At 42.3% G+C, this 14,802-nt stretch overlaps 6 protein-coding genes across 6 annotated transcripts; 2 read left to right on the top strand and 4 right to left on the bottom strand.

Moving 5' to 3' along the window:
- Positions 1-3,373: 3,373 nt before the first annotated feature.
- Positions 3,374-5,959, bottom strand: Bfra_005713 (putative glycerol-3-phosphate acyltransferase protein; the record flags this gene model as incomplete). The annotated part of the gene is made up of 5 exons (XM_037336090.1): positions 3,374-3,727; positions 3,781-5,030; positions 5,077-5,295; positions 5,411-5,687; positions 5,747-5,959. The coding sequence occupies 5 exons, from the start codon at positions 5,957-5,959 to the stop codon at positions 3,374-3,376; spliced, it is 2,313 nt and encodes a 770-aa protein (XP_037191300.1).
- Positions 5,960-6,323: 364 nt separating this feature from the next.
- Bfra_005712 (putative ribonuclease p complex subunit protein) lies at positions 6,324-7,019 on the top strand (the record flags this gene model as incomplete). The annotated part of the gene is made up of 1 exon (XM_037336089.1): positions 6,324-7,019. The coding sequence occupies one exon, from the start codon at positions 6,324-6,326 to the stop codon at positions 7,017-7,019; it is 696 nt and encodes a 231-aa protein (XP_037191299.1).
- Positions 7,020-7,377: 358 nt separating this feature from the next.
- Positions 7,378-7,803, bottom strand: Bfra_005711 (uncharacterized protein; the record flags this gene model as incomplete). The annotated part of the gene is made up of 1 exon (XM_037336088.1): positions 7,378-7,803. The coding sequence occupies one exon, from the start codon at positions 7,801-7,803 to the stop codon at positions 7,378-7,380; it is 426 nt and encodes a 141-aa protein (XP_037191298.1).
- A 1,472-nt stretch (positions 7,804-9,275) lies between these two features.
- Positions 9,276-10,645, bottom strand: Bfra_005710 (putative translation initiation factor eif-2b alpha protein; the record flags this gene model as incomplete). The annotated part of the gene is made up of 5 exons (XM_037336087.1): positions 9,276-9,365; positions 9,413-10,307; positions 10,370-10,496; positions 10,545-10,577; positions 10,630-10,645. 5 exons carry the CDS (start codon positions 10,643-10,645, stop codon positions 9,276-9,278), a joined length of 1,161 nt encoding a protein of 386 aa, XP_037191297.1.
- A 444-nt stretch (positions 10,646-11,089) lies between these two features.
- Bfra_005709 (putative adaptin ear-binding coat-associated protein 2 protein) lies at positions 11,090-11,908 on the top strand (the record flags this gene model as incomplete). The annotated part of the gene is made up of 1 exon (XM_037336086.1): positions 11,090-11,908. The coding sequence occupies one exon, from the start codon at positions 11,090-11,092 to the stop codon at positions 11,906-11,908; it is 819 nt and encodes a 272-aa protein (XP_037191296.1).
- Positions 11,909-12,748: 840 nt separating this feature from the next.
- Bfra_005708 (uncharacterized protein) lies at positions 12,749-14,203 on the bottom strand (the record flags this gene model as incomplete). The annotated part of the gene is made up of 1 exon (XM_037336085.1): positions 12,749-14,203. The coding sequence occupies one exon, from the start codon at positions 14,201-14,203 to the stop codon at positions 12,749-12,751; it is 1,455 nt and encodes a 484-aa protein (XP_037191295.1).
- Between the last annotated feature and the right edge of the window lie 599 nt (positions 14,204-14,802).

Here is a 14,802-nt window from a genome sequence, read left to right as displayed (position 1 = left end):
CTGGATTGGAATTCAATCAAAATAATTAACACAACAAAAATGGATGGTTCTACAACAAATCATCACCTATAGATTTACCACCAAGCCAATATCGCAATTTTACAATCCACCTCAATTTCTCCAATCGCAGATCATTATCTTATGATACCCCGCTCAACCCAGCACATGATTGAGAGCACCCCTCACTTTGACAACTTGCAGATACGATCTAATCCCCTGACATTAACCTCATCACCATTCCACAAAGGGGTTAGACAACTTCGTTTTCATCATTCATCGTTTGACTTGCAACTATCCCAAAGTACCATTTTTCTCTAAACAAGTGATTCGGATTCTATATCATCTTTCTCAACACGATCATTACAGCAATACAAAAAGTGAATGGAGACCCAAGCCAATAGTCTCAAGTTGTGGGAATTAAATCCCTAAAGATTCGGCTGTACTTACCACTAAATGACTTCATCTGGTTGAAAGCATCGTGAACAGGGTCATAAGAGCCGAACACTAATTATGCAAACGCTAGGCGTTACTGCACTCACTATCATGTAGTTTAAAAGAGTTTGTTGCAAATCTCAGCACATTGCTATGGAGGCAATGGCTCTTCGTATTATGATAGTAACTGAGGTTTAGATGAAAGGTTCAAACGCCAAGAGTTATCCAGAGATGCTGCAGCCAGAGTTATTTCGTATCAGATACGCATAGACATAAAGCCAATCTGCTTAGAGCCTGTTGCCCCGTGCCTTATCTGTGGTATATCTCATCTAGTAAAAAAAAGCTCTCGTTTGCTACAGGTTATCAAGGTCTCTAATAGTCCGGATTGTAGTCCAACAATAAGGTTTTGAATATCTAAAAGTAGTTAGAAATCTGAAAATAGTTCGATGTTCCAACTGAATCCAATATCCTAAAGATTTGAACGTTCTAATTGGTTTAGAGATTTGATAATTTTCATTGTTGGACTGCAGTCCGGACTATTGGACACCTTGCCTGAGATCATTTCAAGCGAAATAGGTAGAGGATTCCTTATAGTAGTAAGCAGACGAGACAACAGCAGCAGAGGAAATTGTAGCCAAAACAGTGGCGAGAACGGTAGTATGAGATAAAACATACTCAAAATGAAGATATGAGATGATTGAGACTTATTAGAAGATAAGATACCCAGCTTTCGATGAAGTGGGGATTGGGGAAGGAAATCATTCTGGGGGTGGGTTTTCACTATCTTTGTGGCTGTTCCTGTCCTTATTTCAAAACTCCAGGGGTACCTTCATACACAGAAGATAGAACTTGAGCTTCAAAATAAGAACTGTTTCTACTGTGATTGGGCGACATCAAGGTGTGATAGATGCACTAGGAAGAAGAGAGAAGGTGAAAGTGTGCTAGAACGCTAAGTGAGAGTGCCGAAGACTTAATTTTGTAGAGCTACGAGGCATGAAATCGCAGGCCAAGACGTGAATGATAGCACCAATACCCAATCGTCGCGAGTTGTAGTCAACGCGTGGGGTGTATAAAGGGGTTAAGATATCTAAATTACAAGGTAAGTCCCTGTGTTCGGAAATTTAAAATTTTGACGGGTCTCAAATTGAATGAAGCGAGGGTGGATGAGAGAATCTTAGATATAATTTATTACCTCGAGATTGACAATAAAAAGCGATGAACGGTATGGCCCCAACTCAAGAGAAGTAGTCTCAAAAACTTCTACGAGCCTACGTGCGAGACGATCAGAAATCCTCGCATCGACCATCGTAATATCACTCTTTTGGTGCTACCAGGAAGAGAGATTTGCAGCTCCTTATATCGTTTTTTAGGTAGTCTCGCAAGCGGAATATGGATGAAGGGATGTGAAGATAGAGTACTTATATAGATATGAAGATCGAGTTTAAAGATCAAATTCCCATTATCCACATGTTAAAAGCGCATACCCTATTTCATTGCATTCACGCATGGTATTCACTTGAAGATCGTATCAGCAGTGTGGAATCAACTACACAGCTAACGTGATTCAGTGAGTCGCTTGAAGCGCATATAAGGAAGCTCTGTACCAGGCCCATTCTCTTCTTTCCGGAGCCGCCTCTTCAATACGCAGCGAGAGTTTTTAGGCTGGCAAGTGATTACTATCGAATTTTGAGACCACACGGTAGACTAATAATGTAGTACGCAAAAGCGAGCTAAAAGTTCGAAATAATGATATGTTGAATCATATGTAGAAAACGACTAGGTTCATAAAATGGCGAATACATTGTGAAGAACGACGACGAGCATAAGAACAGTGCAGTCAACTGTTGTATTTTGATATATTGTTGTCACTGGACGCAGGCATGAATTTCCAATGCAAACTCTCATAGCTATCCTTGCGCTACCCGACCTGACTTGAAAATATTACAACATATTTGGATCTGTCAAGTATTGAGACCTTTAAGTCCAGCCTCATCAGTTATTTCATTCACTTCTCCGTGATCGTTTCATAATAAGATGCAGAACTACAGAGCTGGAGGCTTCATGGCTCTTTTATAGTGCCAGATTGAAATTGTATGGAGTAAATAGGTATGGGCATAAGTAGATGAGAGTTCGATCTACCAAAAGTGAAAAGAATAATAGACATACATTAAGTGAATTTCGTTGCAACACGCAGTGTGTTCAAGTGGTGTATATCATATGGTTACACGACGAATGCCGTGGAAGTATTGCTGAACGTAGAAAGAAAGAGCGCACTCAAGTTCTGGTCATCAATGGATGTTGAAAAGATTTCCTCATCATTCAGAACGATTGCTATCTCCTGGCAATGAAGCTCGATCAATGCAAGTTACATCGCTCTTGCAAATCTGTCTTTCCAGAGCACTGAACATCAGATAAAAGCATCGGCAGCAGAACGTGAGTGCAATGACATTTTCAATGACAGTCAGAAGGCCCTACGACGAGATAAAATGAGAATGCAGTCACATGCTAATGACCAAGCACTTGCCGAGTAAAGCGTACAACCCGTTCTCCGTAGCTGACAAGATGTTCACAGAAAGAGGTACTATGACACCAATTCACGAGCATGTTTGCGACCTTCCATATTTGATGAAGCCTGCGAACTATCCAGCTTCCTAGCCCAACTAACTTCACAACTAGTCTTCAGCGCATTATCTTTGTCGATGACTGGCCCTCGTAATACGCCCCTGACGCCCTTCAAAGCCCACGTGACAGACGGCAATAAACTTCAAACAATGCCAGCAAATAAGAGGACAAACCCATGTTATCAAATAAAATATCTCAATTAAATCCTTGGTATCAAGTACAATACATCCAAACATATATCACAAGTGTGCTCTAGCCTTCAGCGCCTGTCTTCTCTTCTCTCTCCTCTGCAATTCCTCCTTGTCCTCCTCCGACATCCCTATATCCCAGATCCTTCTGCAAACAATGTCTGACCCAATTCATCAGCAAGTCTCAAGACTCTTGTTGATACGGTTGCCCCATCTCGTCTATTCTTTCCTTCTCGCCTCGACTTTGCGATCTTTTCAATAAAATCCCATAATTTTCCTTCTGCGATTATCATACTAGTTTCTGGATTTCGCTGTGGTGTCCATTCGGGAGCAAGTCGAGATCGTGGTGGGATCTTGGAATTTCTACTCTTTGATACTATTACAATGCCTTCATCTTCAAATCGCTGATATGCATTTTTAAGTGTTTCTTTATTGACGGCTTCGAAGTAAGATAGGTCACCTTGGTGATAAAGAGTTTTGCCAAGCTTGAAATCATTAGCAAGTAGTCATAGACGACATACGACATAAAGAGACTTACCAATTGAGCGCCGTCATGAGCTTTCTTGACTTCCAACCAAACAGCATTTGGTTTGCTTGGAGGTGGTGTAAAGCCCATAAGGGAAACAGCACCAAGCCAAAATGCTTCGACGAATGGCCATATCAAGAAACAGTAAAAATCGTAGTTTTCACGTCCAACGGAACGTTCATGGTCAGATAAACCAACAGTCAATATTTTCCCTTCTGGATCTCGGATAAGTTCAACAATATTGTCGGCTTCTAAGTCGTGTAGAGTGTTGTCCAGGTTGACAACCAATCCTTCTGTCGGGTAGATAAATTCACCTCTAAATAGCTGAGAGAGAAATTGAACTTGACTTCGAAGGTCTTCATATGAGATATTTTGGTGAACTTTCCCTCCGCCACGCTTTACGTTCATGTACATACTGGCGCTAACTAGTGCTTCAGATATGAACAGATGTATTGTCATGTTTCGATAGAAAGAAAGCTGAAATCGATCGACAGCGTAGTATGTTTCTTCTGCCAACCCATCAACCCTGCCTACAAGATCTTTACCAAGAACCTCAAGAGCCCGTTCAACAACTGTAGATGTCGTAGCGCCGGCAAAATGAGCTACTCGCCCACCCTTGTTCCTAACTCGTTCACTGATCCATTCAACTCGACGAATCAACTCAGATTTTCCAACACCGCGACCTCTCAAAGTCAATAAAACTGTTCCAACCAATGCAGTAGGCATGACAACCGAAACTGCATTGATATCGGATAGAACTTTGTAACCCAAAGTTCTCAGTAACTTTTGCCGAATACTAGGTACATTGATGCTTTCAAAATCAAGCGTCTTTGGTATTCCCAGCGATCGAGCTTGTTGTTGTAGGATAAAATCTCGTAAACTCCAAGGCTCATGAAATCGGACATCCACACGACCCAATTTTAGGGAAAGTACTGATGATGCCGAGAGGAAATCTGCTAAATTTTCCTTCTTCTTAGGGATTCCAAGTAGCTCACCAACATAGCCTTCGGTCTCGATGACTTTATCATACTGGGTGCTGACAGGACATATGATTGTATCCTTGACTCGACCTGAAAGAATACTATCCAGGATAAAACTCAGAATACCGAATTTGGGAGGTAGCAACTTTCCAGTTCTTGATCTACCTCCCTCGATGAAACATTCGAAATTATAACCACCTTGCAGAAGGGTATCTATGTATGACTGTACAAGAGTGGTATACAGAGCATCATCTCCGAAACTTCTTCGTATCCACATAGCCCCTATAAAATTATTATATGTCAAGAGCGTTCGAGGATATTGACTAACCAGCATGTTGTAGAAAGCTCCCTACGACAGGGAAGTTAAGATTATCCCCAGCTACAACTGTTGGTAATGCGATACCCAGTCGATAGCAAATCAGTTGCAAAGAAACATAATCTACATGAGATCTATGACACGGAAGGAAAATTATGGATGTTTTGTCTTTTTGTGCCTTTTCGGCAACATTTCGTAATCTAAGGACTTCCTCGCTGGACACATGAATGCCTACATATTCATTAGTGAGAAGATTTGGGACCATGTGAAATTCACTTGCCTTGATGATATGCTCTTGTCAACAGCTGGGTGCATAGGTAATAAGCTCCTCGAATAAATGGCCTACTTTCCATTTTGCATATCATATCGCTCGTCAATTTTTCTGAAAGCTCTTGCAAACTTTGTTCGATGGCAGACTTTCTCTGCGATCTTTTCGAATGGTATAATGGATCATCTTTATTCAATAACCCTTCCTGCTCCTCAATCCCTATCCGTTTCTCGGCCAATTCAGATATTCGTGTTTGTAAAATAGGTGTAGACATGACCGCAGCTGTCATATTTTCCGAGAATCCAGGATAGAATATAGGTTGTCCGATGAAATGATCGTAGGCACGCCATCCTGTCTAGAAGAGCGTTAGATATCAGCAATGGATGATTTAGACCCATCGGCGAGAGTACTTACTCCTGAAACATGTAAAGAGACCTCTCTCAGAAATTCCAAAGGACTTGACCTGAACCTAGCCATATGCTCCACCAAATTCCTTTCTTTCTCTCCATCGTGAGGTCTTTCCGGAGGTTCGATGTAACCACTAGGATGCAATGTTACTTGATCACCCAGAATTTCAAGATCAGGAGCCGAAGTCCTTGGAGGAGATGAGGTTTTGTTGTCTGCCATGTTGATCGATGTGGGAAGGTGATGTTATCATATTATCGTTGTCGCACAGTGTTATCGAATGCCGAAAACAAATACACGCATTATTATCGCAAGCCTGCTAGATGTGATGAAGCATTGTTGATTAAATATTTAAGCCTCGGCGAGGCACGCCGGAGCGCGCCATCCATTGCCTTGAGGATCACAGCGAAATCTGGGGTCACCAAAACTAGTTTAGCGTTCATGTCTTACTGCGGAACTATGTGTTAGCATGTGAATTTTGGTAGCTCTAGGCTTGTTCTCAAGCTTTTGATATTTTTGCGACAAATCTATTTCAACAACGAACAAAAGATAACGGAACAGAACAGAACAGAACAGAACAGAAAAGATGGCATCGAAGGATAACAATATAGCGACGCAATTGTTATCGCGAGCGCATTCACCTGATACTTCGAGTCGGATATTCACCGAAAAAGTCAAACAACGACCATTACATCTAAAACCCACAGAACCAAATAATGAACAACAGCGTCGTCGTCTCGAAAGACAGCGAAAACTAGCTCTACGAAAAAAGAAATTGAAGCCTGCCCCCCTATCTGCTCGAGAGAAACGCGCTCTATGTCTATACGATGTACCTAAATCGGCCCAGAAATATAACATTTACGAACCTTTAAATAAAATGTGGTTAGGATATATTTCCGAAGTGCTAGGAGGAGAAAATTGCATGCCAGTTACTGGATCTGCGGCTGCTAAATTATGCAGTGCGGATTATCATGGAGCGGAACTTGAGGTTGTAAGAAGTAGATGTGTGAGTAGAGTTGGTGTGAAGGGAATTGTTATCAAAGATTCCAAGGGGGTTTTCGAGGTCATTACGAAGAATAATGATTTGAAGGTTCTGCCAAAGGAAAATACCATTTTCAAATTCACAGTACCAATCCAAGCGACTAAGAAAGACATCGAGTCAGAAAATGATGGAAATTCTGTCACAGAACTGGTCTTCGAGTTACATGGTGAACAATTTATGCATCGAGCAGCAGATCGTGCAAATAAGAAATTTAAACCACATTTCTTACCTCATGTATGAAAGATCAAATTGGCGGATATTTTATCTCGAGGTCTCTTGATGGAACGATTTTCCAGTTACCCTTCTTCGCATGCGATGGCTCGCCAGATCCAATACAACAGTCTTGTAGGATTTCACAAAAGTTCAAAGAGCGTTAAGATGGGTGTTGGAGATGTAACTTGGATATCACCAATACTCTATTGAGGAAACACTCAATCAACAAACAAGGCATTCCATAAACGCCGTCATCATCTAATCCTCTTCTCAGTCCACCGAAATAAGCAATTATAGCCACCATACGACCCAAACTCCAGGCATATTATACACAACAATTTTTACATGAACTTCGCTCAAAATCAAATCATACACAACCCATCCCTCAAACCAAATCCTTCGAAACATGCGCTGGTGCTGGTTGTGCGATCCCGGACGATTGCTGAGAAACAACTGTTTCCCCATTCGCCGGCGCATATGAGTAGGCCGGCAAATTCACATCATCCGCAACACTGTAAGGTGGAGCTGCCGCATTCGCTCCCGGTCCATTATGTATCTTTCCCGCGTATTGCGTGCGTCTTTGTCTTCGTCTCCGTGAACCGATCGTCGTCAAGGTTACTATGATAATGAGGAAAACCATGAGGATGATCACGCTGATAATTACGTGGATAGTGACAGCACTCTTCTGTCCGGAGCTGAAATCTCGTTCTTGTGAATCCGACGGTGGTTGAGGATAATCGCTACCGACATTTGCCATGGCCATAGGAAAAGCGAGGAGGAGGATGGGAAGGATATTCTTGAGAGCGGACATGTTGATTGAGGATACAGGATCGTATTGAAAGATCAATAAGATGTAGTCCTGAAATCCTATTGCGCACAATAGAGAATCGAAAGAAATTTCAACCTTGAATTTTACACAATATCTTCAGGCAAAAATTTCAAAGTCTTTCCGATAAACCAAAATAACCAAGAAAAAAAACTCCCTTCAAAAAAAACAACTCACAACCACTCCATATACCAAATCTTACCGTCTCCCTTCCCATGCACCTCCCATCCCTCACCACTCTGCGCCTCCCCCAAACCCCATCTGATACACTCAAATGCGTGGCTCTGCTCACACCATTCGTTTCCTCTCCAAATCATCTCATCTCATCCATCCATCCATCGAAATATGACATTCCTACCCAAACTGTTAGTATGTATAACATTGTCTTGCATTACAACTGTTGTCCGAAAGGTTTCAGAAGTAAGATAAGAGAGAGGCACAGTATTTATGCACCTGTGGTAAGTTGTAACGTATTGAAGTATTTATATCAATTATGCGTAAATGTGTAGAATCGAGGCTGTGTGGTCATATTTCTAGTTTGGAGGTAGTGCTTATGGATTTGGTTTGATTCGATTTGATTTCATATGATGTGAGTACCTACCTACCTAGGGAGTAAGCGCTCGGTTATATCAGGGGGTGTCGAGGGTCGCACACACCTAATAGTATATAGTATATATGAATTATGCGTGATATGTGACGTGATGTTTCATGTTACCTATGTTATGTCATGATAGATGTAGGGCTGCACGGCTGATTTCTAGGGCTTTTCTATAACCTTACCAACATAGGTGCATGGTAGTATACTTGCTACCTACCTAGATCCGCAATGATACTGTTATTTTGTATCTTGGTTAAGTACCTAGCTACCAGTAAGGTACCAAATCAAATGATCCTTTATCTTCAAACGGCGTGATCGTATACCTACACCAATCATGAAGAGAAACCTCCAACCCTAGGAATTCTGATCAATACCGCAGCAACATTCTCCATTACAGATCTTCTTCTGCCTGTTTCAATACTCTGCTCTCAACTTCAGATTATCAAACATGATTTTCGTCAAGTCACTTCAGATTTTCAGATTGTATAAGGAGCCTTTTTTGAGCTATATTTATCATTTGTTTCTCTACCATTGAACTGTTCAATTACCCATCCAGGGATATATATATAGGTAAACCTTTGACATCGTCCCAGATATAATTTACCCATATCTTTTTGAATGCTAGGTATTCCTTCAACTTCAGTCTCAACTCTTGTCCATCCCCTGTCATATTGTACAACATTTCCAGATATCATCTGACCAGATTCAGAAGACGTTCATGGGTATTACCTTCATTGATCATTCTTCGATTATTCGGTCTCGGTAAAGTCGTTTTGTACTCCTGACGCCGTGAAATTGTCGGTTGTGGGAAAGGATTTTGCTAGATTGCATAGTTCCTCTATTCGTACCGAATCGCCGCTCAATACCATAAACTAATAAGTTCCTCACTAACAGCACTTGGAGTCAAAGCCCCCGATTCGGTGATAAGTGCGGATATCAGAGCTGGAGGCTGCAAAATAGTTAGTATCATATCAAATCCAGATAAAAAATACTTACTGTAAAGTCCACCGCATCAACAGCATCCGGTCTCGATATGTTAATCTTGCCTGCCTCAAAATATTCCGATCTCTCCTCAATTTTTGGAGTTTTATCCCCCTCGTCATCCTCGGTACGGAAATCAATAATCTCTTGATCAATACCAAGATCATATTGTCCCAAAGGATATAATCGCACAAACTTGTGACTTTCCGCAGCGACATAAAATGGTTTTCCTGCAGCTTTCGCCAATAATGCGATTTGATATGTTCCCAATCTCGAAATGACTCCTCCATTTTCTACCACACCTTCTGCACCGACAATAACTAAATCGACTTTGCCCATAGCGTATCCAACAGCACCTTCTGATATTGTAGCAACTGGTACACCTTTAGCCCTTAATGATGTAACCACGGCTTTACTCTCTGCGCTCCTAGCATCATTCATAACGTAAATGACGTTAAACCTAACATTTCCACCAGTAGCTCTCGACTCCGCAGCTTTATCTAGTAAAGCTCCCACAACTCTACTTCCTCCATGAGTCAAAACCACACTTCCATCTCTAACAAAGTTTCGTCCATAAGTAGCAATACTATATCTAGCCTGCTTTGCTCTCGTAACAAACAATCTTCCATTACTCAAAAGATGCTGTCGCACTGTTTCAAAGTTTCCGGTGCTTGAAGGTTTTAAGGATTGTATCATATATCTTTGAAATAAATCCGTTCCGGCAGACAATGATATAGAATTCGGAATGCGAGATTTCAAATAATCGGACTGGGTTTTGACTAAATCGAGAGTTTCGTAAACGGTGACTGCGCGAGAGCAGGCCAGAAGTTCGATGAGTGCTTCGATTGCAGCGACTGGCATAGTAACATCGGGGTCATCGTTGAGAAGTCGATGGTAAGTTTCTACTATACTGATAGAGGGGTTATGAGTCAGTGAGGGGTTCTTTAGAGAATTGTGTATAGAGAGATGTACTCGAATTGTTTTGAATCCTTCTTTTGAGGAATATTCCCTATGGAAGCCATTTTCTTCAAGGCAGGAGGATATCCAGAAAGTGCCGGTGGAGTTGTACTGCGAAAGCTTTCTTCGAAAAGAGGTGTTGCTAATGAGGAGGGGAAATTTTGTTAGCAAGAGCAAGGCTGTGACGCACCACAAAATGGATTTTCGACGGCGCAAGAGCTAGCTAGAGCAATGGTTGATCAAAATCGCATTGACAATTTATAGATTTGGCATACCTGGTTCTGGATCCATTTTTGGTGTATGTTTATCCTTTGAATTTCTTCAAGATTCCAAGTCGGTTTGTAAAGATTCCTCAAAAATTACTCGTTATATGGAATATCAATAGAGTCATGAAATTCTTTGTAAATGCAATTGATGACTCCAAGCATTATCGAAACAATGAATTCATAATTAGAGAGGGTAAGGATTATATCAGCCAATCAGAGGTCATTTCACGTGTAGCCTTACGATACAACGATAGGCTGTGGGGAAAGAAGGCCGAACACCTAGCATCTCCTCTAATGGAGTGAATACATATCTACATACCATGTAGAACCTTCAGCTCTTTCTTATCACTCATAAAGACAAACATCGGGAACCTCAAAGAAAGGGGGTTGTCTCAACTGATTCGTTTTTCTGATAATGATATAGGAAGAGATCCTCCGACCCAGCAATAAAACAACTCCCCCCAAAATCATGGAAACTATAGACCCCTCCACAGGTAGACCTCTACCACCCGATGCACTCCAACGAATCCTCTTCATTGCACCTTCAGTCCACGTCTATAACATCCCACCTCTTACCTCGAATAAAGGCTACGTAGCTGCTACCTGGACTGCGGACAACAACAAACGACAAATCTTCACTGCGCGAGTTCGTATTCTCGAAACAGCTATCCCGGATAAAAATGGCGAGGAGAAGGTCAAAGCAGATATCTTACTAGAAGACCCAAGTAACGGACAGCTATTTGCCGCAGCTCCATACACAGTAACGGGCGTGGTAGAACAAGTACTGGATAGTTCACGATTTTTCGCAGTCAGAGTACAAGGAGAAGGAGGAATGAAAGCGGTTCTGGGAATAGGATTTGAAGAGAGATCGGAAGCATTTGATTTTAGTGTGGCATTACAAGAAGTGAGGAAGACGTTGGGGATTGAGGAACAAGGAGGAGGAAAACCTCCATCTGCGGGAACGAAGAAAGGAGAGGAGAAATCAGAGGTGAAGAGGGATTTTAGTTTGAAGGAGGGAGAGACGATTACGGTTAATATTGGAGGGAGAGGTGCGGGTAGGAGGACACCCAAAAAGAGTGAAGAGTCTGAGAAGGGGTTGGGTGGGTTTTCTTTACCTCCTCCGCCGGGTGGAGGAGGCATGGGCGCATTTTTACCACCACCTCCAAGTGCACAGGCGATTAAGGCTCAGAAGAGATTAAGTCAGAATAATATGGAGGCACCTTCAATACCTGAACCATCTGCCGAGGAATTAGGGTTTGATGACGGAGAGTTTGGAGAGTTTCAATAGAGGACTTTTGATGGACAATCGTGAGCAAGCTAGACAGATGGATATGAAGACTCAAGCGAGATGCCCAAGGACACGAGAGGGGAAAGAATAGGGGAATTGGGCCAAGGAATAATGAGAATTCAATCTCTCGCCAATCGAGAGCGATAGGAATCTTCAAGGCCTAGTACTGACTGTCGTCTGCAGGATGTGAACTGGGGTTGATAATCGGGTGTACAAGAGGACTTTCCTTTGGACCAGAGCCTACAGTCTTCACAAAAGATTCCAAGAAAGATCAAACAAACACATTCACACAGCAAGATATTTCAATCCTCGTAATAGGACAATATCCAAGGCGCCTAGAGAATGGAACGGAGTTCAAAGGATCTAGATCTACAATGAAATTTAAGTTATTGTCATTCTATTAGATATCAATGAATAAAGGCCTCAACCATTATTATCCATGCAATTTTCATGTAACGAGATGTAATTCATAGTACGGGTATACACTTACTATATCCTCAATATAACTTTGAAACAATGAAATATAAAATCCAGAAACCGCCATGTAAAACATCAATTCTATGTACAATCCGCATAAAATACCCAGGTATGTATATAATGTTACAAGAGATCTCCAAAGCAAAGAATACACATATACCATCTGATAATAATCCGAATCTTCCAACAAGCAGAACTTTTCATCCTGTTCCCCATTTCATCATCCTATACAATTCATTCCACTCTATCCCCGTCCATCTATTCTTATCCGTCATGCCTAGAGTCATCCAGAACATCCATACATCATCATATATCCAACTCCAAAAAAGTCAACGTCAACATCAAAATTTCTACAAACAACCCCTACCAAACCTGATCAATCTCATTCCTCTCCTTCAAAACTTCCTTCCCATACAACTTCCCCTTACCCCCACAAACCCCCTCCCACCGCTGCCTCTGCAGACCCGGCAAACTTTTACTTTTCTTCTCCCTCTTCCCCCCTTCTTTCCCACACAACCCTCGCTTTCCCTCCCCATCCACCCCCTCCTCACCCGCCCCATCAAAAAACGCCAACATCACATCATTACAACTCTTCGCGCCTCCCATCGGCGACATCCTCGCGCTCTGCTGCGGAGTCGGCGTCGTAATCGCCGTTTCAGTCGAAGAATCTCCCGCTTCTCCCTCCCCAGACCCAGACCCAGACCCAGAACCCTCTCCTTCTTCGCCCATTTCCATCTCATTCCCCTCCTTATCCCCACCCCTAATCTCCATGCTCCATCTCAGAGAAGATCCTCTTCTCTCTTCAGCTAATGGCGATAATTCACATTCATCCCACCCCCTACTAAGTCTCTCAACTTCTCCATTCTGCACTTTCTGCGGTAAACCAGAAGGAGCCGTAGAAGTAGAAACAGAGATAGAAGAAGAAGAAGGTTTAAAGAAATTAACTGGTGAAAAGACAGGCGCGTCCGTATTCCAAAACTCATTTGAATATTTTCTTCCCCCTACACTCGCCTTCGAATCTCCAGAACAAGCGCCACCAAAACTGACGCCGCCAACGGGTTGAAACGCAGGAGTGCTCGCATTCAACATTCCCCCATGTCCATATCCACCACCACTATATGCACAGCCACCCTGGCCAATAGCACCACCCGCCCTAACAAAACAATTCCAATACCCCCTCTGCCACTCCATCATCTCCTCATTAATCCTTCTCTGCTGTTCAATCTGCATCCATCTCCATCTCCTCTCCTCCTCTTCCCCAATCTGCTGCAACCTTTCCATCAAAATCCTCTCCTGTCTCGTACACTCCTTAATCCGACATTTCAGCCACGAGATTTGTTTCTTCAGTTTGCGACGAGTGGGCGCCGAGTGTGGTGTCGTGGGTGTAGAGATGGAGGAGAGAGGAGATGTGATACCTATCCCCGTACCCTCCAATTCCGCAGCTAGGTGTATGGAAGCGAGACTAGTTTCTGCCGCTGCAATTTTCTGTCGTAGGGAAAGTGCTTTGAAGTTTTCTCGAGAGAGTGATAGGAGAAGATAATGATGTTCTGGGTTGAAGAGTTGAGCTTGGTATGGTTGTGGTTGAGGGATTGCAAAGGGATGGTTTTGAGTTAGAGGGAGAGCGGATAGTGGATTGATCTGGTTATGGTGTGCTAAAGGGGGGGCTGAGACTGGATATGCAGAGTTGAGATTTTGAGGATTCTGAGAATGCTGAGTGGGACAAGGTTGTTGAGAGGGCGGCGCGAGATCTGTTACTAGACTTAGGGATCTACCAAGAGATTTACCACGGCATGGTGATGTGGTCTCCTGATCTTCCATTGCATATAATGAGTTTGCTAACAGAATTTTGTTTGCTTTCAGATACGATTGGAAATGATATTGCTTGTTACAAGAAGTGAGTGAAAATATATAAATTCGATTTTCAAAGAAGTCAAATGAATGATGCTGCTGAGGGAGGATACACTGATGCTGTCTGAAAATTTGGCACAACAAGTATATAGCAATCTCCAATAAAGGAAAAGCACTAGTAATGCCGCCCAGAATCGTAGCGAATTGACTTACCGAAAGAATATAAAAAGTCTCAGATTATCTAACATACTCACTAATAGAGGGGTAACAGGAAAGTAAGACTAAAAGGCTTTCACGAAAACTTATGATGGACCGGCGTTGTCTCGAGATTAAAATTAGATTTCTCCGCGTCGAATTGAACAAAGAAGCAGGATTACCACGAGGTCGCTACCAATTAAGTCGAAGATGTAACATCGTTTCTTTGTTAAAGAGATCCACCCCTCGTTATAGGTCGAACCATCCTTCTTTCAAGAGGGCTAAAAGACTCGGATCAGAAATGAAAGGGTTAAGGAATAAACCGAAATTGGTGCCTGAGTAGCTTCGAGAATCGTGGGGAGTGTTCTTTATGC

The sequence above is a fragment of the Botrytis fragariae genome (genome assembly GCF_013461495.1).
Source record: "Botrytis fragariae strain BVB16 chromosome Unknown tig00000075, whole genome shotgun sequence".
NCBI lineage: Eukaryota > Fungi > Ascomycota > Leotiomycetes > Helotiales > Sclerotiniaceae > Botrytis > Botrytis fragariae.
Note: the sequence above shows the minus strand (reverse complement) of the source record. Positions and strands in the feature narration are given on the sequence as shown.